Below are 25,744 nucleotides of genomic sequence, written 5' to 3' on the forward strand. Positions count from 1 at the left end.
CAAATGAGAATCACACCTGGGTTTGTGAGAGTAAATTACATGCAGCCCTTTGCAATTTCTGTGTGTCCATAGCGGTTTAATACTACCCCAGTCTGTGGAATTCACCCAGAGAATACATTTTCAGGACTTAAAAAAAAATGTGCTTTTCTTCAACATCTCTGTCTTTTCTGAGTGTTTTAGTTCCAGGCTTTTTCCCAGTGCAGTCCGTGTGGACTTCGACACTGGGGAAAGGCTGGGAGCTGTCTCAATGTGCTGTGGTAGGTGAAAATCCTTTAAGTTATACCGTCCAAAATTCTTGATCCGAGCAAAATAAATTTTGTAAAACCATACCCGGGGGAAACTGGTTCCAAACACTACCATGTCCGTTTCCTGGTCTCTCCTCTCTGTTTTGATTTTATGCTCTTGAGATATACAAAGAGAAGAGTTAGTCTTTTCTAGATCAAAATACCCCATGTTTATTCATTAAGCATTAAAACACCAACAGAATATATGATGATTACTATTGCATTCTTCCAGAGCAAAGGGTTAAACTGCAATGCGCTGATTAGTGACCAGCAGCGGTGGCTTGAAGTGGAGGGTGGCCGGTACCGGGGTGCAGGAGCAGACTCTCCTACCCAGACCTCAGTTCTCTTCCCCATCGCCACACCGAAGGCGTCTGCAGCAACCCCGTGATCATCACTGCCGCATCTTTCGTGCTCTAGAGGAGTCCCGGCAAATTTAAGCCCAGTGATGAGTAGGCAGAGGCCAGGCAATGTGAGCCCAGCCCCGGTTAACAGGGGCTGGCCCTCCAGGAGCCAAATGCCTGGGAGGTGATGGGAGACAGGGCATGAAAACACATGGGTGAGACAGAGGTCAAAGGATTAAGGAGACAAAAGCTCGGCTTGGGTGGAAACGCCGCTTGGCCAGGTTCTCTCCCACAACAGCTCTCTGCCACCAGCCCACACGCAGTGCAGCCTTCACTGGGGCGCTGCAGACGGAGTTATCTTCTGAACAACAAGGACATTTGGGAAAGGGCAGGGTAGGAAGCATGCCCTGCTCTGCCAGCAGAGCCTTCCCCTTGCTTGGCTGGACATCGTGGCCCAGCACCTGGAGGTGAGGGCAGGAAGAATCCCCAAAGTTCAGCTGTCGTTCAGCCTCCCCTCATGCCTCTCCTTCTTCTTGCTGTCTTTGCGGAGAGGAGACCCCACACTTTTGGCCGGAGGGAGGAGTGGGTGCAGCAAGGGTCGTATAGGTGGGAGGCAGGTATATCCTCTGCTGTATGCTTCGACAGAGAGGACAGCTGGAGCCGTGCGAGGGATGGAGAGCAAGACAACCTCTGAGTATGCGCAGCAGGTGAGAGTTACTCCTGCACATCCATCTCATACGGGAGGCTGGCCCTGGCACAGGTCCACCCGTGCTGCTTATGGGGTCTAGAACATGTCTGATGAGGAGCGGCTGAGGGAACCAGGGCTGTTTAGCCTGGAGAAAAGGAGGCTGAGTGGAGATCTTATTGCTGTCTACAACTACCTGAAAGGAGGTTGTAGCATGGAGGGTGTTGGTCTCTTCTCCCAAGTAACAAGTGATAGGATGAGAGGAAATGGCCTCAAGTTGCACCAGCGGAGGTTTAGATTGGATATTAGGAAACATTCTTCCCAGAAAGAGTTGTGAAGCACTGGAACAGGCTGCCCAGGGAGGTGGTTGAGTCACCATCCCTGGAGGTGTTTAAGACACATGTGGATGAGGTTCTTAGGGACATGGTTTAGTGCCAGAGTTAGGTTATGGTTGGATTTGGTGATCTTGAGGGTCTCTGGAGTCAGGAGGGACAGGCTGGTTCCGACCACCGTACAGACAGCCCTTCTGATGTCAGTGGCCAGGTCTCACATCACCAACACGCCCTCGCACTCCACCACTGTCTCAGCTTGCTCCAAGCACGCCTGGGAACCAGACTTAGGACTTTGGATGGGTGGCGACACATGAGCAATTGTTTGCTTGCCAATGTGCCCTGCAGCCACGCTTGCTAGTGACTGTTATTTTTAAGTGCATTAAAAAAGGCCCTTTGGAAGCTGGTCTCAAAAACTTTCATTCTCTGAAGCTCCTCACTTGCAGCTTGGCAAAGAGCACCTTGGTGACACTGTATCTACTCTAGAGGCACTTTCCACAACAAAAACTCGAGCACATACAGCAAGCAGTGCTCTAGCTGGACCACAGGAGACTTAACTATGTTGTGCTCTTCTGGCCCTGGAGGTACACTGGTCTAGCCCTGGGATGATGTGTGATCACCATATGGAAGAAAAGTTTGGGGTAGGATTAGAGCTACTCAGACAACTAGCTTTTGCTAGACTAAGTTTTTGACTCCCTGGTGGCTATTTTTGCTGCAGAAAAAGAAAGTTTTTGCTTCTTTGTAGCCTTATAGAAATTGTGTTTGCTTCCTCTTTGCTAATGATTGTGGTGCAGTTTTTCTGGCATGTGATTGCTCCACCCCACCTCAGAAACACCCTTGCTCTGGCAGGGATGGGGAAATCCCTAGTCAAGGCAGGGCGTGAGCACCAGCTGCCTTGCCCTTGCTCAGCTATCGGCAGGCACTGCAAAACCCTGCTGATTCAGACCCCCTCCTACGTTTAGAAGTCCATGCTGTGCAAGTGGAAATGACAGTCTGAGGGTCAAAGCAACATACTTGTCTTAGCATAAGGCTCGGTATAAGGCTAACATGACATAAAGCACGCTTTCATGGTGAAAAAGCACTGTTTGAATGTGGTTTGTTATTCTATGCTGCTTATTAAGAAATCATTATTCTCTTGCCCTCATTACTATAAACTATGGCAGTCTCTTCTTGCTTACCTCCCCCCACCCCAATTCAAACAACATTCATTGTTGCAGGGATATATCTTCAGGGCTGTTGGCCCAGCTCCACTGCTGGTGTGTAAGGCTGATTGTCTTCAGAGTAGTTACACCAAAAATGCATTTGGCCTTTTGTGCTTGGAGCATAATTGGTGGAACTAGCTAGACGCTGGGCTTGGGAGCCTGCAATTACAGCAGTGTCAACATAGTTTTCAATGTGACTAGTGATGTAGGGTCCTCCACTTTCGGAGTGCAATTGGAAGTTTGTTAAATTGATCTTTTCTCATAAAGTGCTGAGCACTCATACTTCAGAAATCTGTCTGGAGTCTCAAGCAGGGCACACTGAATCACCATTAGTCAACCCGCTCATATTGTTGTTTATTAGTAATTGGATTAGGTAACCTATATCATTAGTCACTCTGAAAAAACTATGTATATTTTATATGGCAGTTGTCAATATATTCACTTTGCTGTTGGGCTCTGCCTGCATTTGAAGAGGTCTTGACCTCCTTTATTACTTTTCTGTATGTTAAATCGCCATCAGGTTAGCATGGATTATACCCAGAGCATCTCAGAGACAATATATTCCCTAAGCATGGTCAGCGTAAGTATAATTAAGCAGTTTCGACCAGATCTTTATCTGGTAGCAATCAGTATAGCTTCTCTGAAGGCAAGAATAGATATCTATAATACTAGCAATGGAAATGGACCCTATTTCTTAACTGCTGTAGCCCTGCAGATGAGTTCCCAGTGAGTTTTAAGACCTCATTTTGCCTATGGCTAATAAAGACCCTCTTTGGTGAGTATTTGTACAGCTGCATCTTAAGGACTTTGTATAGTCTCTAGATAGTCTCACAAGAGACCTTTACCAAGAGCAGCTAGATGAAATGCTCTTAAAATTATTGAAAAATATATTAATTAAAACTGTGTGAATGCTTGTCCTTGTCGAAAACCTTATAAACATTCATCCATCCATGGTGTCTATGGTGGCAGTACACTGACATTTTCCATTCCATGGCTACAACCCCCCACCAGCTCAGACCCTATACTTTCTGTTGCTGGCCTTCAGTAGCGTTTAAAGGGTAGAACCGAGCACCCACGTAAAAGACCTGATATCTGTGTTTCCACATCACAAAGCAGGCCAACAGACACACCAAGGCTGCTATCAGATTGAGAACCATCTGCAGAAGTAAGTACAGGTTGAGCGCGCTGGTGAGGCTGCCACAGTCAGCTGCGTCCTGGTAGACGAAGGTCCTACCAAGGGGGTCTGCAGTGTCCAGTTTGCAGTAGCAGGTCTCGAGGATGGTATCGCAGGTAAATTTTGTCATCTGCAAATAATGGTGTGCAGCAAAAGCCACTGCCAAAACACAGGCAATCAGAGCAAGGGCACTCAGGAGAAAATACATCAACTGAAAGAAAGAAAGAAAAAGACCTATATATACTCTTTTTCCAGCTATATAGAGAATGAGGAATGCAGAATGAATGCATCCACATATACTTCACAGGGAATGCATGCATTCAATAGACTATCTGCACATTGTGTGTTTTGGAAATTGCAAGGCAGCTATAAATCCTGGGTGATGCCAAGTTCAGCAGGTCGTCTCAAGAACGATTAGTTCTGCCTTGCATAATCTACATGAGTATTGCCTTGCATCTTTACAACCTGATAAGAGCACCAAAAAATCTGTGTCTCTATAAGGCCAGAAGCTTTATAGAGGGGGAGAGAGTATCTTCCTCTAGTGTGGTACCTGCATTGGCTAGACTTACAGTCATCAGCTGAGATAAATTACTGCAGTTGCCTTGAAGCAGAGCTGAGCAGACTGAGGCTTGGGCTGACATATTATCCCAGGCTGTGCTGAGAAGTAGGTGGTTTTGAAACTTTGCTCATGTGTTATTCCCTGCTCTCGGCTTGCATGCCCCGAAAAATCTGATTTATATTTGCAAATCAGGCAGTGATCAATCCCCTTCCAACACCTGCCCCATAAAGGTGGAGCAGTCCTTGAAAGGCATAAGAGAGCAGCAAGCACCTTTCACGTCCCAGCGCTGCCCCTGCTACGGCATGAGAAGGACAAGGCTCTGTTTTTTCACCTCCTCAATAAGGTGGCTTTTCTCAAGGGTAGCTATGCAGAGTCCACCCCCACAAACATGGAAACTGGCAGCAATTCAGAGCCTTCCTCACCTCCGGTTGCACCTGAGACCTTTGGATACCAAAGCATATGGACTTTCCTTGCTTTTGGTAGCTGGAACTGGCAGTTGCTGTGCTGCATACAAAACATGTGTGAATGTATATTAAAATCATATCCTGTGTTTAGCCAAAATAGCATTTTTGGTTCTGCTCAGCACTGTAAAAACATTTATTTTTCTTGGCATCTTATCTTTCAGACACACGGCACGATTGGGAATCTGTTATTTTAAACAGCAGCTTCTCTCTCTTAACCTCAATACTGCAAGCAAACTATCAATATAAAAGTGGTTTTTATGACCTTGAAACTCCAAGTCTGTATGTCTTAATAAAATTCACAGTCCTGGTGTTTTTTGTCTTATAACTAGAGTGTGAATCAATCTTTCTATTCAGTTGCCAGCTTGGAAAAAAATATTTGGGCTTATTGCAGATCTTAAAGCACTATATACATTTTCTTCTTGAAATCACCAAATTCTTACAGAAAGATGTTCATTTCCAAGACTTGGCTACTATTAAATGTAATTATTTCCCCTGCAGCCTTAAACCAACGGCAGCTTCAAAATGAGGGTGGCTCTTATTAAACGCAATTACTTTACCCCTGCAGCTTTCAAGGTAAAGGTCCATGGGAAAGGTGAAGCTGGTAAATGGGGACACCTCCTCATATAAAGCATAAAGAAGCAAGCACTACTGACTGATGGGCCCTCCTCCAAACAAAGATGTGGTAACTTGTAGGCCTGTGACATTACTTTAAAATATGGTGCAAGTGTGTTTGATGGGGAAAACGAAAAATGGAAAAATATTGACAACTGCTCCTCTTCTCTGAGGGATGAAAGTTGTTCTGGAATGCAGAAGTCCTAATGGACTGGCTGGAAGACCCTGGATTCAGACCAGCAGGAGACAGAATCAGGCCTCCCTAATAAATGAGATATTAAGCCAAGAATACACGGTGTGCCTGGGCCTCCCTGGCAGGTATTTCATTTAGCTGCCAATTTCTATCCAAAGTCAGGACAAAATAGCACAAAATCCACAGCCTAAGCTACACGCTAGGTATGGTAAGCAAGAATTTGCCTGTTGTGTAGCTAAAGGGAAGGAAATCTCAGAATCCCTTTGAAACACACTAAATACATGGGCAGCTCTTCCCTCAGTCCTCAGAGGCGAACAGAGACGCGTGGGGACATAGGGCAATTTCCAAATAGCTTATTATTCTCACAAGATGTTTGCAGAGGAATCTCCCTGTGAGCCGCTGAAAATGAACACATTTCCAAACACCAAAGGTGAGGCAAATGCAAATACTGCCTGTGAGGGAGCATAAGACAGCGAGTGCTGAGATCCCATCAGCAGATTAATCACATGCCAGACCTGGAGGCAACTTCAACATCGCAAATACAACCACGTAGTGAGCTCTGCCCAGGAACCAGAACTTGCCACTGGAAAACTGGTTTTTAACAGCCTCAGAGAGATAGGCACTGTGATTGCTGCTTAAATAGAAGGGGAAAAGGGAAGCGGGGAGAGACAGCATATGATGAGGTCAGAGCATGGCAGCTCATCCTCCTTCGGGCTCCTTATATGAGGAAGGACCATTTTAGCAATATTTCCTGGCAATAGTTTTGCTCTGTGCCAAAAAGAAAATAAAAAAAATAAATAACCTAAGATGGATCGAGTTCCTCATGGAAAAGGCTTCTCATAGTTCTCACAGGTGAAACCAGAAGGGTTTGCAGAGGTGGATCCAGGGGACCCCTTCTGAAGGTGGTGGTGGCTCAGGCACCGGCCTGTGCAGGGAACAGGAACCACAGCGTGTGTCACGGCGTGGGCTGCTGGGGCTGGGTGGGCAGGAGTAGAGGGTGTCACGCCACCCTAGGAGGTGCCATGACCAGCACCACACTGATCTGTCAAATGTTAGCAGATAGCCCAGCAAGTCCACAGGAGATCTCAAGATGTGGTCTTTCCTTTTCTCTTTTTATTTTTTTTAAAAAAAAAAGGGAGATCTCTCCTTTTAAATAGACTCATAACATGCTACTTTGCAGTACTGCAGAGCAGGCTTCCGGCAGACAAGGAGATGGGGACAGGCACAAATTCAGCCTGGCACTTGCCATTGTCCCCCCAAAAGGCAAAGCCACCCTCCCAGAGGTGGTGGTCTCCCTTTCTCATAGATGCACGGGGTGCTGCGGATACCTGCGGTAGTCTCAGGAAGGGACTTCTGCTGAAAGCAGTTCTAACACCTCCTTTTTTAACAGCATCCAGGGCATATGCAAGTGTGAAATGAAAGAAGCAGCTGTCAAGAGGGAGGGAGGCAGAGAGGACTGCACGGGTCTCCTCCCATTTCCCACCTCGAGGGAGTCACTCGCAACCCAAGTTGCTTGGCTCTGTCTCGTGATTGTAATTTTGCATCCTCAGCCTTGTTGCTGAATAGCTAATGTTGATTTTTTTTGTTCAGAGACAGACTTTAACTGACATTTAACTGACATATTCTCCTCTGCTCTGGTGAGACCCCCCCTGGACTTCTGCATCCAGCTCTGGAGCCCGCAGTACAGGAAATACATGGACGAGTTAAAGAGGGGCCAGAGGAGGGACACAAAAATGATCAGAGGGCTGGAACAGCTCTGCTGTGAGGACAGGCTGAAAAAGTTGGGGTTGTTCAGCCTGGAGAAGAAAAGGCTCCAGGGACACCTTGTTACAGTCTTTCAGTACTTAAAAGAGGCCTATAAGAAAGATGGGGACAGACTTTTTAGCAGGGGCTAAAATGACAGAACAAGGGGTAATGGTTTTAAACTAAACGCAGGGAGTTTCAGGCAAGACATGAGGAGGAAAGTTTTTGCAATGAGGGTGGTGAGACACCAGCCCAGGTTGCCCAGAGCGGTGGTAGATGCCCCATCCCTGGAGACATTCCAGGCCAGGCTGGACGGGGCTCCGTGCAACCTGATCTAGTTGAAGATGTCCCTGCTCATGGCAGGGGCTTGGACTAGATGACCTTTGAAGGTCCCTTCCAACCCAAACTATTCTATGATTCTACGATTCTATGATTTGAAGATCTGACATGTGATACTGGAGATTTAGATGAGTCCTGTGTGAGCAAAGCCCTGGTGGAGACTCTTAGGTCCTACTTCATTTAAAATAGGTATGTGCACTGTAGCCAGAAGTGGTTCATCTGGAGAGGCAGTGAGGAGAGGAGGCACTCTGGGATAATGGCTCCCAGTGGGGACGTGGGACGAGAGAGATGAACAGCCTGGGAATGATCAAGTTTTGTGGCATGCCACAATAGGAAACACTGGGAAGGTGGATTTTGGAGAGGAGGGTGCTTGGGGTAGCCAATAGTCCATGAGCTATTTACTGAACCAGAAGTCTTTCAAGGGAGACTTTAGCTCTAATTCTGCCAGGTGATGATCACCTGGGGAGCACTTAAGAAATGTTTATTTTCTTGCAGGAGCGGTGGCTCATGTTCCCCACCGCCAGGGCGGGTGGTGTTGCTAAGGGTGGCAGAAACATCTGAGCTGCCCAGCCCGACATGCCGTTCCCACAACGGGAGATGACTCCCTTCCTGCTTGGATGCCAAGTTCAATTTAATGCTGCAGGGCAAGCAATAAAAAGGCTGGTGTGGCAGCTCCCGCCCAGCCCAGCATCTCCCTGGGCAGCTGTAAGGCTTACTTGTGGGTGTAAAGGTGACAGGGCGAGAATGTAAAGGCAATCAAAGGGCAGAAACAATTGTTCTTCTTCTCCTTTTCTTTATGTAAGTACAGGAGAAGCTTGAGAGAGGCACAAAAGACACACCGGGGTCTAATTTCTAAGGGAGGATGAATGCTGGATTTGAAAAGCCACTCCTTGAATTTTATTTCCTTCTGCCTTTCTCAGTTAATAATCACCATTTCTTTGTGTTGCTTGTGTCAGTATTTTTCTTTGTTATTATGTGTCTGCAAAATATTAAGAGCCCTGAAAATTACAATAAGAAGGAAAAACGGACCAGAAAAATGGTGTTAAAAAGGTCCCGTCTGGAACAAGCATTCTCAGCCTTTCTTTTCTAATCTTCGTTGACCAGTGTCAATGAAGCACAGTTTTGGGGACCAAGATGGGGCATGGTGCCCGATTTCTGCATCTCTCTTGTGATGCTCAGATGGGAATTTGCTTCATTGAAGAATGCCTGTCCCCATGGTTTGCTAACACTTTCCCATGTTCACTAATGCCTGACCCTGACACAAGGCACCACGTGCTGAGGTGCTCAGGAACAGCCTCTCTCTCCCCTGTCCTGAAGGTGGGCAGATAGAGATTTCCAGCCATACTTTTAAATTTGCCTGTGCCCACACAGTTTCTTATTTCATGGTGAGGAGCAAACCTGCTGGGAAGGTGCTGAGATGCTTCTTAGATCACATTCAAAATTAAAACTTGATTTAGGTGGACCCATTTTATGCCACCCTACTTCTCACCCAGCTCTCTATGCATATCTCTACTTCATCAGTAACCCCCAACCTTTCACTGTACGCTTCCCAAATTATTCCAGCTTTGTTGATCTGAATCTCTTTGATATTCATAAAACATGGCAAACAAAAAAGTGTCTTACTCTGATTTGAAATTTTGTTATTAGAGTTTCCCCTTTATAGACTACAGTTTCTTCCTTAGCTGCTTGGAAAATAACAGAAAACCATTCTTGCATTTCAGGTGCGTTTTCACTTCTTTTCATGTGGTCTTAAAAATAACCCCAGTATCAACTTTTCTGATTACATTTAACGACATGAGAAGAAAAAGACATTTTTTAAAAAGTCAAGGTACCTTAACTGTGAACTGCACACAGGTCTTCTCATCAGGTTGGTATGAAATACAAAGCATAACAAATCCCACTAAGGACACCACACAGACCTGCAAGGGAAGATTTAAAATGTGTCAAATTTAAAAAACAAACAAACAAACCAAAAAAAACACCTCCACAGAAAAAAAATATTTTTTCAAGCCAAAACACCTTTCTGTGTTAGCAGGACTGTAACTCCAGGAGCAGTGTGTAAGTCGTTTGAGTAGAGGCTACAGCCATGCATCTAAGAACCTCACATGTAAATGCACTTGTGAGGAGGAAAGATCTTTAACTTTCACTTTACAGACACCAAGGCACAAAAAACTTAATCAGAGTGACTTCTTGAATCAGACCTACAAAGATACATCCCAGCAATAGCCTCCAGGTTGGGTTTTGAGGTTTTGTCCATGTAGCCAACTACCAAAAAGGAGCGGAAGGCATATGAAGTTGGGCTTGCAAGCCCCAAAAGCAACATCCTACATACCAGTGGATGCTGACAGGGTTTTTATGTCACCAGTACAGGTTGTAAATCAGTAATCATAGCTGCTGCTGGATAAGAAGCAGCACATTTTAGAGTAGAGGCTTTCAGCCTCTTCCAGAGTGGACACCATACCAAAGAAGACATCTCCCCTGCAATCTGAGACTCCATTTTAGCCCTGTGGCAGTAGTTGCTGATGGTTAACAGCAATGGAAAAGTATGTATGCACTTTATTATTCATTTAGCTGTCTGTATTATTAATTCTGAGACTGAGATTTATTTGCAGGAGCAGATAGTCACTGGTAGGCATTTTCCAGCCACATAAGGAGGGAAGCTCGTGCTCTGAGGAGCTAGCCCAATCAATACGATTTACTTGTTAAAGCAGTGTTATCTGGCCCCACCATGGTGCTAAGCACTCCAATCAAGTGCCTTCCTCTCCCACATTTTTGGAGGACCAGCGAGCAGACTTCACAGGAGGAACATAGGACCTGCAGCTCTGCAACCGGATTGCTGCTTTCTGGCAGCTTCCTCCACGACAGGACAAGAGGAACCATGTCCCCAGTGCCCGGTGAGGGCTGCCTGGGGCTGCATCAGGGCACACAAGGAGTCCCGACTTCAGCTGCAAAGGAAGAGGATGTTGGTGGTGGCTGGAGCTACTCTGCGAGCAATCCATGCGTGTTTGGGTTGCCTTGGAAAAATATGGGAGTCTATAGCATGCAGGCATTTTTAAATGCCACTTCGTATCGCACCTTTAAAAAGGCCCAGGTATGATGAGCCTTAGCTGGGACCTTAGCTGACATGGGCCAGCGTGCTTCCAAAGGTGCTAAGGCTTGTCTTCATGCAGGGCTGGGAGCAAACTTTGGCCTCCTTTCTAGGAGCATCTTGATCATAAATGATAGCTATTAAATTCCCAGTGATGACAGCAAGAATCTATACTTCTTTTCCCTCTTCATCTTCCTTTGGGGGTTTTGGACACTTCTCATTAATTTGAGGCTTTCTGCTTTCCCAGAGCGGTGGGATTTGCCTTCTTGGTCCAGCCCTGGGTGCAAGTTGCCTTTGCTCGGGAGTGGAACTACTCCATGGAGATGCCTGCAGGAGTGTGGGGCTCCTTCACAGCCTCATCCCCGCCTGCTTGCTACACACTACAGCAGTGCTGTTCACATCCAGATTTCCAGCTCCACAGGGGACTGCTTGACCAGCAGTGAAAAATCCATAACTCTCCTTTTAGGCATCAGTGGTTAAAACCATTTATTTTATGATCTGATGTGTAAAATACCGAATTTTTCTTTATATCTGCATTGTTGGTGCAAGGCACTAGACAGCAGCCCTGTAAAGGAAGAGTGCCTCTCAACACATGGATAGTCATGTCCCTCAAGAACCTGTGTGATTAATAACACTTTTTCCCATAAAGTTTTATTTCATGTCATTGCAGTAGAACATGAATAGGAAGTATTGCCTCAGAACATTTCTAAAGAAAGCGTCAGTATTATTTACTTCTTTCTATGTCATGTGTATTTATATTCTAGTCCTATGACTTACACATGGCCTCCCATTTATTTGTTTTCTCCTTTTTATTGTTGACAGCCATAGCTGACAGTGTTGTTGGGGGAAAAAACAACCTTTCTTGTCAAAGGTCCTTCAGCGCTGGGGATTTTTTTGCCCTAGAGTGCTTCTCTGTGACTCAACCAGGTTTTATTTCTCAGGATTAATCATCTATGTCCTTGGTGCTTTGCACTGTATATTAATCTTTTAATTCAATTAACATGCCCATAAAACTTAAATCTTAAGGAGATCATATCTCTGGTAATATCCAAATGATAAACTCCCTCAGTGGCAGTAGTGACTGAAGGAAAGAACTTGCAACAGGAACTAAAAAAAAAAAAAGCTTAAATACACTCAACGTTACATCCCCAAATTCATGTGAAATCAAAGGGGCTGCTCACATCAAACCTAGACCTAAGTATCTTCAGGATCTGGTGCTGAAGGATCTCATTATGAGCAATAAATCAGATTTGTTTTGCTTTAGCTACACCAGTGGGAATTTACACTGGCATGAACCAAGGGCCAGATTTGCCTCCAGGTTCCTCCCATGAGACATCATGGGACTATGCCCGCTGTCCCATTCCTGTTCCCGTTTTCCCACAGAAGGCCGACAGAGCTGCATTCATTTCGGGGGCAGAGTCGGATTCCGATGGTGGAATTTTTTCTCTACCATCATGTGCCTCACACAACTTCTGCAAAAACCCTGCTGGCTTTAAATGCGGCAGGATCAGACCTCCCTCTTCAGAAAGCTTCTCACACAAAAGACTATCGTTTAAAAGGATTTCCATTCCAGCATGTGCTTTCTAAAGTTCCTCTAGGATTTAAATAATATACTCAGGGATACTTGAAGAGGCACATTTGTAGAGAGGTATTTATAAAAGATTACACTGGGTCAGGATTCTGGCAAGTCCTGGCCAGGATATTTCAGAAGGCTTAAGTATTTCTTTTATAACAATATACCAACATGTTTTTTTAACCAGAGAGGTGTATTTTTGTAAGTGATGGTAAAAAATAATGTTGCTGAGAATTATGACCCAGATATGGTTTACATTTCGGTTCTTTAAAGGTGAATTCACACATTGGAGCAAACCGAAGTGTGGAACATTTATACAGAAAACAGCTTTATGCTTCTATTTTATACATTATTAATAGATCGGTTTTGAATTATACCTGTGAAATGTAATAGAATAACTATAAAAATCCTGTGGTAAATACTCGTTAGGACCTGCTAAGTGACTAAGACAGCTGCATTACAGCAGGCACGTTATGGATGCTGTTGATGCCGATTGCTAAGTAGCATTAGGTAATCCTGCGTCCTAGCACTTCAATAGCCATTGCAATATCCCAGTGTGAAGCATATATTTCCTATACCTTATTGACTAAGCACACAACATAAAATGCAATTGAACTTGCTTTACCACTTGTTTGCCACCAATCGATATGCATTTGTTATACAAATAAAATACATTCTATAAGAGCTGTAGAATAGTCATTAATTAGACCAGGGCTTGTAACTGTTCTCTGCAAATCTATAAATATGCATTTCTATGCTGAGTAAATTTCAACTCAAGCTTATTTCAAGATTCTATACTTCAAAACTTTCCAGACAGACTAACATACCCTTTGCTAAATACGTGGTGATGTGAAAGGTTATCCAAGGAAATAATTTAAATTTAGAGAAGTACTGTCTAGAAAAAGACTCAAATGTAATACAGATGTATTTAGGAAGGGTACAGATTTAGTGTTGGTTAAGGTATACTCAGTGAAATCCCCCAGTTCACAATCCAGGAAAAACAGCTGTTTACTGGAGCTGGCTGAAAAACTTATAAGCTTATGCTCTAGAAAATTTCAACATGATTTCTTTTTAGCGGGAAGCAGTAGATGTTCCTTCCATTGGGCAGAAACATCTCAGGGCTGAAAAGCGACTTAAGAATTCATTTTTTTTAAACCACAATCCAAATAGGAATGGACATTTTCTAGGTTGCCCCCACCCTAAAAAGAGCTAGAGCCTGATGTTGTGAGAAATGAATTAAGATCCCATAGATTTCAGCAGGACCTGACCCCAGTCTCATTGAGGAGCGAGTCCCAGTCGATTTACCTGGGAGAATCTCTGCACCCATGGAGATCTCGTGTGTGCAGTCCTTGGCTCTTGGGGACTTTGGCAAACTGACTCTCCCTGTACACGCACACAGGCTGGCACAACTAGGTGTTTCTCACAGCTTGGAGCCTCACATGCTGCTGTAAAATAGATGGTCCAATAGTGAGACTGCAACCGTACCACAACGCACATTCAGCACTTGCAAGGAGCATGTTTTTACACATCTTGATCACCTTAAAACCAGAGCTCAAGTAATAAAGAAGAAGATCAATCACAAGCTAGCCAACCCTGTCCCTTCCACTAAACCTATTACACTTCTGCAAAGAGTCACGGGTGAGAAAAACAGGCTCGTCATCTCCAACAGGAACAACCACAGGCGGCAATGCAGAAGGGCATTTGGACAAACCTACGGACATTGCTAACCAGTGAGGACCATGAGGCTCAGGGCAAGGGAGCCTCTCTCCCCATCCTCACCTCCCTGCAGCTCACTTGCTTTTGGTTCTGCAAGGACTCAGCACAAGGTGTATGAGCAGCACAAGGACACTCCGTGGTAGTGATGAAGATGGTTATGTAATGTACAGAACTGAAGGGGAATATGGACATATAGGGCACAAATTTCCGCTGTGGTTTGCATTCATTTTCATTGCACGTTGACATATTAATGTGGTTTGCTTCATTTCAACAGATTTCAAAACCACAGATTGCTCTAATCTGTCTGCATCTCTCCCTTGTATATTTGTGAAAGTGGTTTTTCTTTTGTTGCTACACTTTTAGCCCAGGAGTTGCTATAGAATAGCTGGTTTTCTCCAGCAAAGAGCCTCCTTCCCAGAGCATCTGGGAAACCCTGGCATGTGAAGCTGGTAAAGCGGGAGAGCTGGAAACACCCACGAAGACATGATGGAAGGAGGCAAAAACCTAGTTCAGGGGAGCACCTTGGGTCTATGCCATGACACAAGACAAATGCTGCAAACACTCACAAAGACATACTATAGCTCATCCGCTCTTTTTATGTGTAATGTGGCTAAGAGCACCACGTGAACACATCTCATTATTTGAGCTGTGTCCATTATTATGAAGCTATAGCAAGCCATCATCTCCATAGTCATAAGGTTACCTAGCCTGAGGAAACCTGTTTGAACAATCTTCCTCTCCAAATCTCACCTAGGGTTTTTGCACAACCATAACCCAGCCAGGAACTCTGTTTTCCCAGCTCCTTCCCCTCGAGGCTATAGCTGGAGCAAGGGTCTAAAACACAGAGGAGATCAGCATTAGATCAGCACTTGGCCAGCTATCACATAGAGCTCTGGTGTGCAGCTACCTTCTCAAACCATTCTTTGAAACTATTTCATCATTTTTTCCCATCAAAGTTTTCCACTTTGTACCTGATCAATATAAAAGTGTGGATTTCAGTTAATCAGGCATCAATGCATAGTTACTCTTAGAAAATGATGCGATTTAATGGCAGACAGCTCTGAAGAATACAGCTCTGATGCTGCATACATACATAGCAATAAACAAGCACTGGAAACGTCACCAGAGCATATTCCATGCAGCCTACCTCATTGCTTTCCATCCAGAGTTTCACATACTTTGGAGAAGGTGCAATTAAATACCTAAACTTGGAGGCTGTTCTTGAAGGCTGTCCTCTCTCAAGCTTTTTGATGTTTGCCCATGGCTAATTGAAGCTACCTTGTATAAAAAAATGGATGCCTGCATGACTATGATTTCCATTAGATGCTTTGATAGCACGAGTTTTTAAGTGTCACCTTTTATTAAAAATTGAAATCAGCTTCCCTAATAACAAGTTAAAAACCCAGCAAGGCTGTAGAGGAGGTAAAACCTGACTGAAAGCCACCTCTGAAATTGCTGGAGGAAAAGTTGTCAAAAGCAACAACAAAAAAAACCCAGCAAGGGGCCAGGGCTAACAAGAAAGTGCCTCTCTTCTTTCAGACTTTAAAAGAGAAGACATTTCAGGGGTTTCTAAATACGCAGTCATCCCCCATGTCAATATGGAAGGGGGTCGGTTGCCTTCTGCTCTAGCTGGGGATGCTTTCCAATTATTGACCCTCTCTAGGAAGATAAAAATGTTACTTCACACGTAAAGTGGTTGTCTGATGTTTGGCACAGCCACCACCATGCAGCCACAGCATCCGGCCTCATGGAAAAACGTTACATCCAGCAGGTGGGAGGATCCGGAAAGAGAAAGACAAGGGAGGCTGATAGGGGCTTACCCATATGGGTTTGTCTCATTTTATTGTGTGAGGGACCACCTGCAGAAAGGCTTTTAGGTGGGAATATCTACAGAGCCTCATCTGTGGGGAAACTGTCAGAGACAACGTGGCCCTTGGATTGTTTTGCTACACTGAGCCAGGCGAACTACGTACACTATAGGAACAGCTACACGTACAGCAAACCCCTTCTGGTCCAGAAGAGCAGAGGTCTAGCCAACCACAGATAAACATCAGGTTGCACTTAACCCCAGTTTCTAATTTATATCACTTTATGGCAGAGAACTGTCCTTTTTTTCCCCAGACACCTGTATACAATGCTTCATTCTTTCAACATCTGTCTCGTAACAATGTTCTCAAAGCTTCTGTTTAACCGTTACACATACCACCATAATTGTACCCATTTTTAGAATGAAAATTCAAATGCCTGTCCTCTCTCTGACACCATCTTCTTCCATTGCAAAAATCCAGCCTAATTTTAAGAGCCTTGCTGCTTCCCTGGGAACTGGGGATGCCAGAGCAACTTTTCCAAGAGCTGTACAAGCCAAAGAGGGTTGCTGGGAGCTTGTCACACCACCTTCCTGCCCTTCCAGCCCCAAAGCAACACAGACCCTGATAAGCTACCGAGGCAGAGGCTGGGTCAGCGCTGCCTGTTGCAGGCAGCACTGTTGATTTTGGCACTCAGGTTTACCAGCCCACAACCACGTGCTGAGTCAGTGGCAGGACCCGCTGTCTGAGTCAGACTCTCATGCAGAAGTACAGCAGTTAAACAAACATCTCAATTATCAGCAGCTGATAGGGATACGCAGCGTCGGGAGATAGTCCTGTCTGTTTGCTACCCATGTTGTACTAATCATCAAAAGATCTTCGAAGCATGAAAACCAGCCAAACTCCTCAGCCAGCCCTGTCGTATGGAGGGGTTGTCCTGCACCATTCCCTTATGCTGCCTCGCAACATGCTTGCTCTTGCCCCTCATCTCCTGAAAACTATCCCTTGCAGCTGGGTTTTCCAGCCATGGTGAGATCTTCATTTATGTCACCTATTCTTGTCTACGAGCTGCTCAAAGTAAAGGATTTTTTTCCTTTGGTGAAGGTTTTGGCTTAATTTTTTTAAAGGTTCTTTAAAAAAATGTATGAAAACTTAAAGAGACATAAATAGTTCTGACCATGGGTAAATGAAGAATAATTAAATTGCTTTTTCAGTTGCAAGTCTGCCTGCCTTTCACACCACAAAGCACCACATCAGATAAGCCAATGCTTGAATGGTACAGCCAAAAGGTAACAAGGCATGGCTAACCCCTGGGTAAAGCTCAGGGACCATCTGGTCCCAGGAAACACCTGGGGAGATGTGACCCTGAAGGCTCCAAGCAACGAGAAGGATCAGAGCTCCTGGGCTGGGGACTCGGCCCATGGAAGATCTTTTGAGACAATTTTAGTAATAAGCTAAATGACAGCTGGAGCCAGAGTTGCTGTCTTGAGCTGCTTGAGAAACAGATTTTTTTTTAAAAAAAAAACTTAAAAAATCTCAGTTTTATTTACATCCATATATATATGGATTTTAAATAACTTTCTGACAGAAATAATACACACCTGGATTATAATTTCTGATGAGTATTTTTGTAACGTTCTTAACTGCCCGAGTCTGTAAAATGGGTCTGAAAGGGAGCTCTCCTGTGAAAACTGATACTCTACTTTTAATCACAGTGGAAATAATCTAAGAGCAGAATTTTTCAAGGAGAAATACATCGTTTATTCTTCTGGGTGTCAAAAGGCCACAAGCTAATGAAAAAGAGTGAAAAGGATACCATTAATATGTACTGCTTCTCCAACACTTTTTATCCAAGGATCTCGAAGCAAGGGGTGACTGATAGCCATTATTAACCCCACTTTACAGGGGAAATAACAAAGTCTTAGCAAGGTTAAGTAACTTGCACAAAGCTACGCAGCAAGTCAGTGGCAAGACACATGAAAAAATAAAGCCCCGCACTTCTGGGTGAAGAGTTTTCCAAACTCCTTCAAAACAGCAAGAAGGAAGAGGCTGCTGGCGTGGTCCAGCCTGCAGTTTTGGGTGCTCAGGACAGGTTTCATGGAGGAGCCTGGCAGGTGCTTCAGACCTGGACACCTTCGCTACAAATGGCTACAGGCAGGAGAAATGGATGCCACCTTCACTGTTTTAGTTGCATTTATTTCCCTGTCCCTAGCAATGTGGGAGAGACATTTTACAGGGAATAGGCTGCTGAAGCTGAAGCAGAAGTGGTAAATCACATAGGCTCTGTGGTTCCTGTCCATAAAACTTTCCTTTGGTTTCTGACTAATGCCTCACAGATTTCGGATGAAATGCATTTCAAACTAGTAGATTTTAAACTGGTTTCATGGTGGAACACTTCTGATGCAATGCAAGCTGTGTTGTTTCCTTCTTCAGGAGCTGCAGGAGGGAATAGTCAGTGCCAGATACCTCTTGGAGGGGACTCTTTCGGTGTTGGGGGCCTCCTCTGCTCCCAAACAGCAGATTGTTTGCCACATCTATTCCACAGGGTGGTGAACCCAATCCCTCATCTGTGCTATCCTCACAAACCTAGGCAGTCAGGGTTTGAACTGGTTTAATTCGGACTGCCTTGCATGGTTTTCCTCAGTAGCCTTTTACTCTACCTGCTTCTCTAAAGATGTTCCTTTTCATTCATGGTAGTGCACTAAAGCACTTGATTTTCAGCAAGGAACCGTGTCACCATTTTGCCACTAATAAAGAAGGAAAAAAAATCTTTCAATCAATCAGAGTCTATTTAACACATTAGCAATTTTCCTTCATTTTTCTGTCACCCTGCATTAACAGCCATGGGGTCAAATCCAGCCCTGGTGTAATTCCAAAAGAGTAACACTAGGAATGAGCTTCACCCATTATCTCTAATGTTGCTAAAAAGGTCTCAATAATAGATCTTTTAAGTTCTTGATTCTGAATACTAATCAAGTCCTCTAAAAAGAGCACTTGAGTGGGATGCTACTAAAACAAATATGCTCTGGTATTTTACGCCACATCTTTCTGTTCTGTTGCTCTTTTCTGTGCAAACAAATGAGTTTCAGGAAGTCACTTTCTGCCACAGAATTTGTTCTCAAGCAACACGTGGGTCACCCGTCCCCTACCTATATGTCCTCCATGCAGCCTCCCGCAGCAGCCCAAGAGACAGCCACACGTAGGATGTCCTAGCCAAGGTTCCTCCTTTGTAGACCAGCTTCCCCCCCAGCTTTTCGGATGTTGGTCCTAAGCACAATCCTCACCACAGCTCACCAGCTGCAGCCTGTGACCCACACACGCAGAAACTCCAGCTCAGCAGCTCCTGGCCATCTCCATCCGATGTCCTAGTGAGGACCAAGTCGCTCCATGGAGACATCAGAGCACAAGAACAAAGTAAATGCAGCATCATGTCATACCTCCTGCATTTTGCCTCTCAAATACATGCTTTGCATTACTCCTGTGGTACATTGGCCATGGCGAGTGATCTACATGTGCTCTCTTGCTGGGAGGCTCTGGGTCTGCACCGCCACCTCCACCTCTCCTTTCTAACACTGATTTCACTCTTACCACTCTCTCTGTGGGCGTCAGACACCTCTTTCCCTTCTGCTTTGGGCTGAGGGTGCAGGAGAGCAGTGTGGTTCCCCAGAAACCTGCCTGGCTGTGTGCCCCTAGCACACAGTCCCTGCCATCACCTCAAGGGCAAGCAAGGGGGCCACCAAAAGCCATTGTGAGCTAGGGACACACGGCACACTTAAATGTGCTGGTGGCTCAACATCACACCAAAGTCTCCAAGGTGAGGGTCACCATCTGACTCAAACCATAGGTATAGTAGCCCATCCCCACGGGTCCCTACCAACATTGGCAACCAATGACAGAACCCGAGGGAATGGCAGGAAGATGTGCCAGGGGAGGTTTAGGTTGGACATTAGGAAAAGGTTCTTCCCCCAGAGGGTGGTGGAGCACTGGAACAGGCTCCCCAGGGAGGTGTCACGGCCCCAGGCCTGACAGTGTTCAAGAAGAGACTGGACAACACCCTCAGACACGTGGTGTGACCTGTGGGGTTGTCCTGTGCAGGGACAGGAGCTGGATTGGATGATCCTTGTGGGTCCCTTCCAACTCAGGACATCCTATGATTCTGTACCTGCAGGCCACAGAGTACAGGTCCCGAAAACCAGGGCGGCTTGTAAACATGAAGCAAAACAAAGCTCTCACCCCCATAGCCAGCATAGTCCCAGGAGGTGTGTTCCTCCGGGGTTATCCTGGCTGACTGGTGAGTGCAAAACACGACCACCATGGCTGAGAGCTGATTTTGGCTATTTTTCAGGGGACAACTCTGAAAGGGACTGAGCTTTGCCTCACATGGGCATCTAGATGTCACTACTGCCTGCAGCTGCTGATAAAAACAAGAGAGGTTGGAGCTCGATCTTCAGAAAGCAGTGACTTTAGTGGTATTTCAGGCCTCCCTGAGGGAGATCAGGCATATGTGGATGTCTCCCATGGATGCTGTTTGGACACTGGGCCAGGGCCTGCTTTCATGGCTTCTCTCACATCCCTGGCCATACGCTAGTTCAGTCCAGCTCACTCTTTCCCCAGCTTTTTCTAGTGAAAAAGCTATTTCAAACCTGGGATACTACTAGTGCTGTCTGGAAAAGACATAATCTGACCTCCAGAATCCCCAAAATAAACAAGAGGAGTGAAAATGTCACATGCTGCTATTTTATCACACATACTCCCCCCTGGCTTGTAACAGCGAAAACCCCAGGAGGAAGTTCTCCTCCCAAGCAAGGTCAGGCTCTCACCCCACAAAACATCACCAAACTATTAGATACCTCTTTAGTCGGAAGAGAAAGAAGAAGGGGGAAGATGAGTAAGAGGAGCTTTTCCTTTGGGAGCTCAGGCCCTGCTCCTTCCACTCTTGGGAGGGTCACCAAGCACGATTAATACAGCAAACCCCAAACAGTTGAAGTATTCAGATAATGCTTCAACTAGCAAGGAATTACATTTACAGGAGATTCTCCCATAGCAATTTAGCACATCGAGAAATATTTTCTTTAAGTACCTAAACATGAATTTATTTGCTGGGAGTTTTTACAGCCTAAGAACACCCCAAACAGTGCTAACACGTCAGTATATATTTTCCCAGAGCCTGCTGCCTAGGGAAAAGAACCTGTGTACTGAATTGCATCCATGGCACATGCCAGGGTCATCACCCCTGACCCTGTCTCTCCACAGGCAAACAGCACGTCCCGGAGCACACAGCTAAGTGGGGCCAGACCACACACGGCACCGAGACCCCCACAACTCCTCCCCACCTCTGCAGGAGCAGCCACTGCTGGGGACCAGCCTGGACTTCCTCACCAGTGGCGCCTCCTATTTATGCCCAGCAGGACCCTGCCCTTTACGCCATCCCCGCCAGCCCGTGAGGCGAGGCTGGCGTGTCACTCGAAACTGCGTGTGACTTGGCGAGAGCCGCCGGCGGGCCCTGGGACAGGAACCCTTTCCCTGCCACGTTGCCCACCCACCAGCCCCGTCCCCCTCCCCACAGCCACGTGCAGTCTCTCCCTCTGCTGGAGGAGAAGTTGGGGAGAGGGGAGGAAGGGGGTTAAATCACAGCGGTTCTTCGACACAGCGCAGCAAGGAAGCTCAACAGACAGCCATTTCTCTCCTCTCACTATTACCAAAGCACCCAGCTAAAAGTTGTAAGTTATATAGTTATGCTCTCACTTCAAAAACCTGATTGTTATGGTTTGGTGGGGAAAGAGAGAAGGCAGCGTAAGTAATCAACATTTTTTTTCTGCATCACCAGGCAGGAGATCACTGCAAAGCACAAGCTAATACATACATCTAGTGAAGAGCAACCCTGTATTTTATCTAGGGTCTGTTGAATATTTCAGGGAAGAATATGAAAGATTGTGTTATTCTGCAGGAGCAGTTTCCTTGGGAAAGTATACCGAGACTTTTAATCCCAGGAATATTTATAGTTAGCATAACTCAAATGATGTTATGCATGCAGTTGGTTAGTTTAAAGTGGAGCGTCATGCAGCTTGCATTAATGTTGGCAAAGGCACTGTATGGAGAAACAGACTTTATGCTTACAATTATCCCAGCCCAATATGGAGTGTCTCTGACTAGCAGAGAAGAACTGATGCCTGCCATAAGGAAGCCCAGCACTGTTACAGAGATGCCTAATGCCAGCTGCAACAAAGCAAACAGCAGCGGGAAACGGCAGCCACAACAAGTGTGAGATTCCTCCTCCTGGCCAGTTTTGGGATCCCCCTTGCTTTTCTTCTGCTTCTTCCTCTTCATCGCGGGCTCCTGTGTTTTGCTCGAGTCGGTGCTTTTCTCCCCTTCAGGTGCCTTCCCTGTCTGGCTCTGGTTATTCGGGGACGTGCTGTGCTGTGGTTTCTTCTCCTCCTTCTTTCCCATGATGATGAACTTTAGCTTTTCACGTGCGTGTGTGTACGCACGCTGATGGGAGTGTGAGTTTTTTTGCCCCCCAAAGCTTCGCTTTGTGCTGGCTGAGCTGTTCCCGGTATTTGAATCAAGGAGGCTGAACAAATATGGAAAACATTTGGAGCAGATTGTCAGAGCTTCGAAATGCCACATATAGCCCAGAGAAGAGGGGGATTCAAGGGGGGTAGCGAACTGCCAACGTGCAGGCGCCGGCTCTGCACGGGGTTTGGCTGTGCACACAGGGCTGAGCACGCATCTGCCGCCACGGCTGCATCGCTGTGAGCACACACGTGCGTGCGTGTTCGTGGAGGAGCTGGGCAGGCAAGCAGCATGCAGAAAGTCTGCATTGCCAGCTGATGAACAGGAGGGAACTCTGTCTCAGCAGGGAGCCGGGAGCGATCAGGCGCCTGCGTCTGTGTGAGCACTGAGCAGGCAGGTAGGAGCTCATCACGCTGTGGCTCCCCTGGGGATGACTGGCACGTAGAGCAGAACTCAGCACACCCACGCAGCACCAGGCACACAACGGGCACGTTTCATGCACCGGCTAAATCAGATGGAATGGGTACATCTCAGTGGGAGAGAGCTGACTATGTGCATGGGAAGTATGAAATTAACACAAATAAAAACTCAAATTAATATCCTGGGGAGCCAAAAGGAATCCTGTCTCTTCCCCGAAGTTGCAAAAGCACAGCTAGGCATGTTTTATGATGAGGCAGACCAGGAACCAGCAATGAGGGTGGTGCTGCTGTGCAGGTACTGGTAGCGTATGGAGCTGAACATCTGCTGAGCGTGTTTCCAGGGCTGCAAGTTGTCCATGCCAGGAAGATTATTTATGTTACCTAACCGAGAGAAGGATGTCTTATTGTGGACATGTGGTCACTGCACTTTGTCCATACTTTGGCTCACGCTGGTGCTTGGGGACAGTACACGGAAGTGTTGCTTATTTGTTTGTTTTTCCCTGGAATACTCTAAAATATGTTCTGCAGATGAATCCAGCACTGGAGTGTCCTCTTGGACACTGGTGGGGCTTCCCAGGGGCTTGCCCAAGGAGGTGCCAGCAGGACTGGGGTCTGCAGAGTTAGGCAGTGACTACCAAAGAAAGAAATTAAGGAAGAAATTTTTTACAATGTGGGTGGTGAAACACTGGCCCATGTTGCCCAGAGAGGTGGTAGACGCCCCATCCCTGGAGACATTCAAGGCCAGGCTGGACAGGGCTCTGAGCAACCTGATCTAGTTGAAGAGGTCCCTGCTCATTGCAGGGGGGCTGGACTAGATGACTTGTGAAGGTCCCTTCCAACCCAAACTATTCTATGACACCAGGCCTGCGAACAGGAGGGAGCAAGAAGAGGTGAGTGGTGAGCAGTCCCATGCCGGTGGCAGTGCCGGCTGCCGTGGGCTCAGCCAGGCCGCGCTGCACGCGTCCTTGCACGGGAAGTCCGTGGGAAGCAAGTGGCTGCCACGACACCCATGCTTAGCTCACGCCAGAGGAATTACTCAAAAGCTTAGGGGTAAGTAGGTGCTTAAACGCTTTCCTGGCCCGGGGCCTGAGCATGTACAGCCTGATGTACATCCCTCCTACAAGCCAGGAGCTGCATCGGTGCCAGCAGAGCACTGAAACCCCTCCTTGGTGCCTGCAGCTCCATGTCTTCATGGTTGCAGAGGCATCATGAGGACACATGGGCTTGTGCTGCCGTCCCACCAACATCAATGGGAACAGCATAAATGGGCCAGCCAGCTCTGTCCCCACCATTTGTCGACTTTTTTTTTTTTTTTACCTTCCCAAAGACAAGTCAGTTTGAGCGACTGACAGGCACAAAGCACTGGGAGGAGTGGGGCAGGTGAGAGGAAGACATCGGATGTTGGAAAAATCACCAGCAAAGCTGCCTTTGAGTGCTGCAGAGCGGTTCTGGGGGAATAACCAAAATGTTGAAGTACTTGGAGAGGATCTTACGCATGCTGAGATAGCATCAAGGAAATATTTCCTTTGACATATTGGCAATGCCTTCTGAGAAACGACTCTATTTCCAGCTCTTTATGGCATTTAACAGCAATGAACTGCGTCGTCTGTATTAATAAATTATGATGTCACTTTGTTTTATGGGTTAAGCAATATCCTCTTTGGTTATTTATATTACCAAATGTATGAAAGAAAACTGGAAACAAAGTGATTTCAGATGCTTTCTCCACACATAACTCTCATGCTACATCCATAGTGCAAGATTAAGATATATTGTTCAAAAAAGGAAAATAAACTAGAGGTGAAAAAAAGTGAAAAAGCCCTCTTCCCTAGTCATGTTGTTCACTGTGCTGTGTTTTCATAGTTTCTTAACTGAGAAGTTTTGTCACCATCATCCACTTTTTAATATATCCTTATGATAGCTTGCACTCGTTGGTGTACCTTGTCTCTCAGTCTCAAAGCCACATACAACCACACCTTCAAGAAGGATGGGGTGTTCAAGAACATCACCAAGGTCAAATAGGGAAGCAGTGGCAAAGCTGAGAACACACATTTACTGATGCCAAGTTGATCACCTGCTTTGATAATAAGTATTAAATGAAGTTGAATTTTATTTTCTTTTCTGCCCCTCCATTTCCCTGTCCTATGCCACAGATCTTTACTGTGGTTTTTGCCCCAGGAAAATCCTGGCACTGTTTTTAGCACCTGGATTTGTGCTGGCGGCTAGATTTATGATTGTTGTCTTCAAAAAGGGGCCAAAATCCACCTGCTTTATCCATGTCGACAGTCATATTAGTTTCAGGAGGAGTAATTGCCTGAGGAAGATGAACAGGATTTAGCCCAAAGTCAATAAAATGAACAAGCACTTCATTTAGAGCCAATAACAGTCCTTGCTTATATCCTGGCCTGAGAATCTCTCTTAAAACAGGTGCCTAAATATCCTTCTGCACAGTAAGCATCTCAAAAATGAGGCCATGCTCCCTTGGCAGCAGGCTGAATATCTCTTATGGGGTATACGTGGAAAATGCACTTGGGTCCCAGTATCCTGCAGCCCCTTCAAAAATCCCGGTTGCATGCCTGGTGTCCAGAGCCCTTAAGGCAGGAGAAGTCTAGGCCACTTCAGGAGATGTCTTCTGTACAGCAACCATAAGGTTTGGGTACGAAACTGTGAAATGTGCTCAGTGTAGACCAGAGTTCACCTTCTCA

General features: G+C 45.9%; 1 protein-coding gene across 1 annotated transcript; it reads right to left on the minus strand.

Annotated features, from left to right (window-relative positions):
* Positions 1–430: 430 nt before the first annotated feature.
* On the minus strand, positions 431–22,734 carry SSPN (sarcospan). Its single transcript, XM_065640662.1, has 3 exons — positions 22,225–22,734; positions 9,758–9,844; positions 431–4,226 (listed from the first exon to the last, which is right to left on the minus strand). The coding sequence occupies exons 1-3, from the start codon at positions 22,732–22,734 to the stop codon at positions 3,861–3,863; spliced, it is 963 nt and encodes a 320-aa protein (XP_065496734.1). The 3' UTR covers positions 431–3,860.
* Between the last annotated feature and the right edge of the window lie 3,010 nt (positions 22,735–25,744).

The sequence above is a fragment of the Caloenas nicobarica genome, chromosome 1 (assembly GCF_036013445.1).
Source record: "Caloenas nicobarica isolate bCalNic1 chromosome 1, bCalNic1.hap1, whole genome shotgun sequence".
Lineage (NCBI taxonomy): Eukaryota > Metazoa > Chordata > Aves > Columbiformes > Columbidae > Caloenas > Caloenas nicobarica.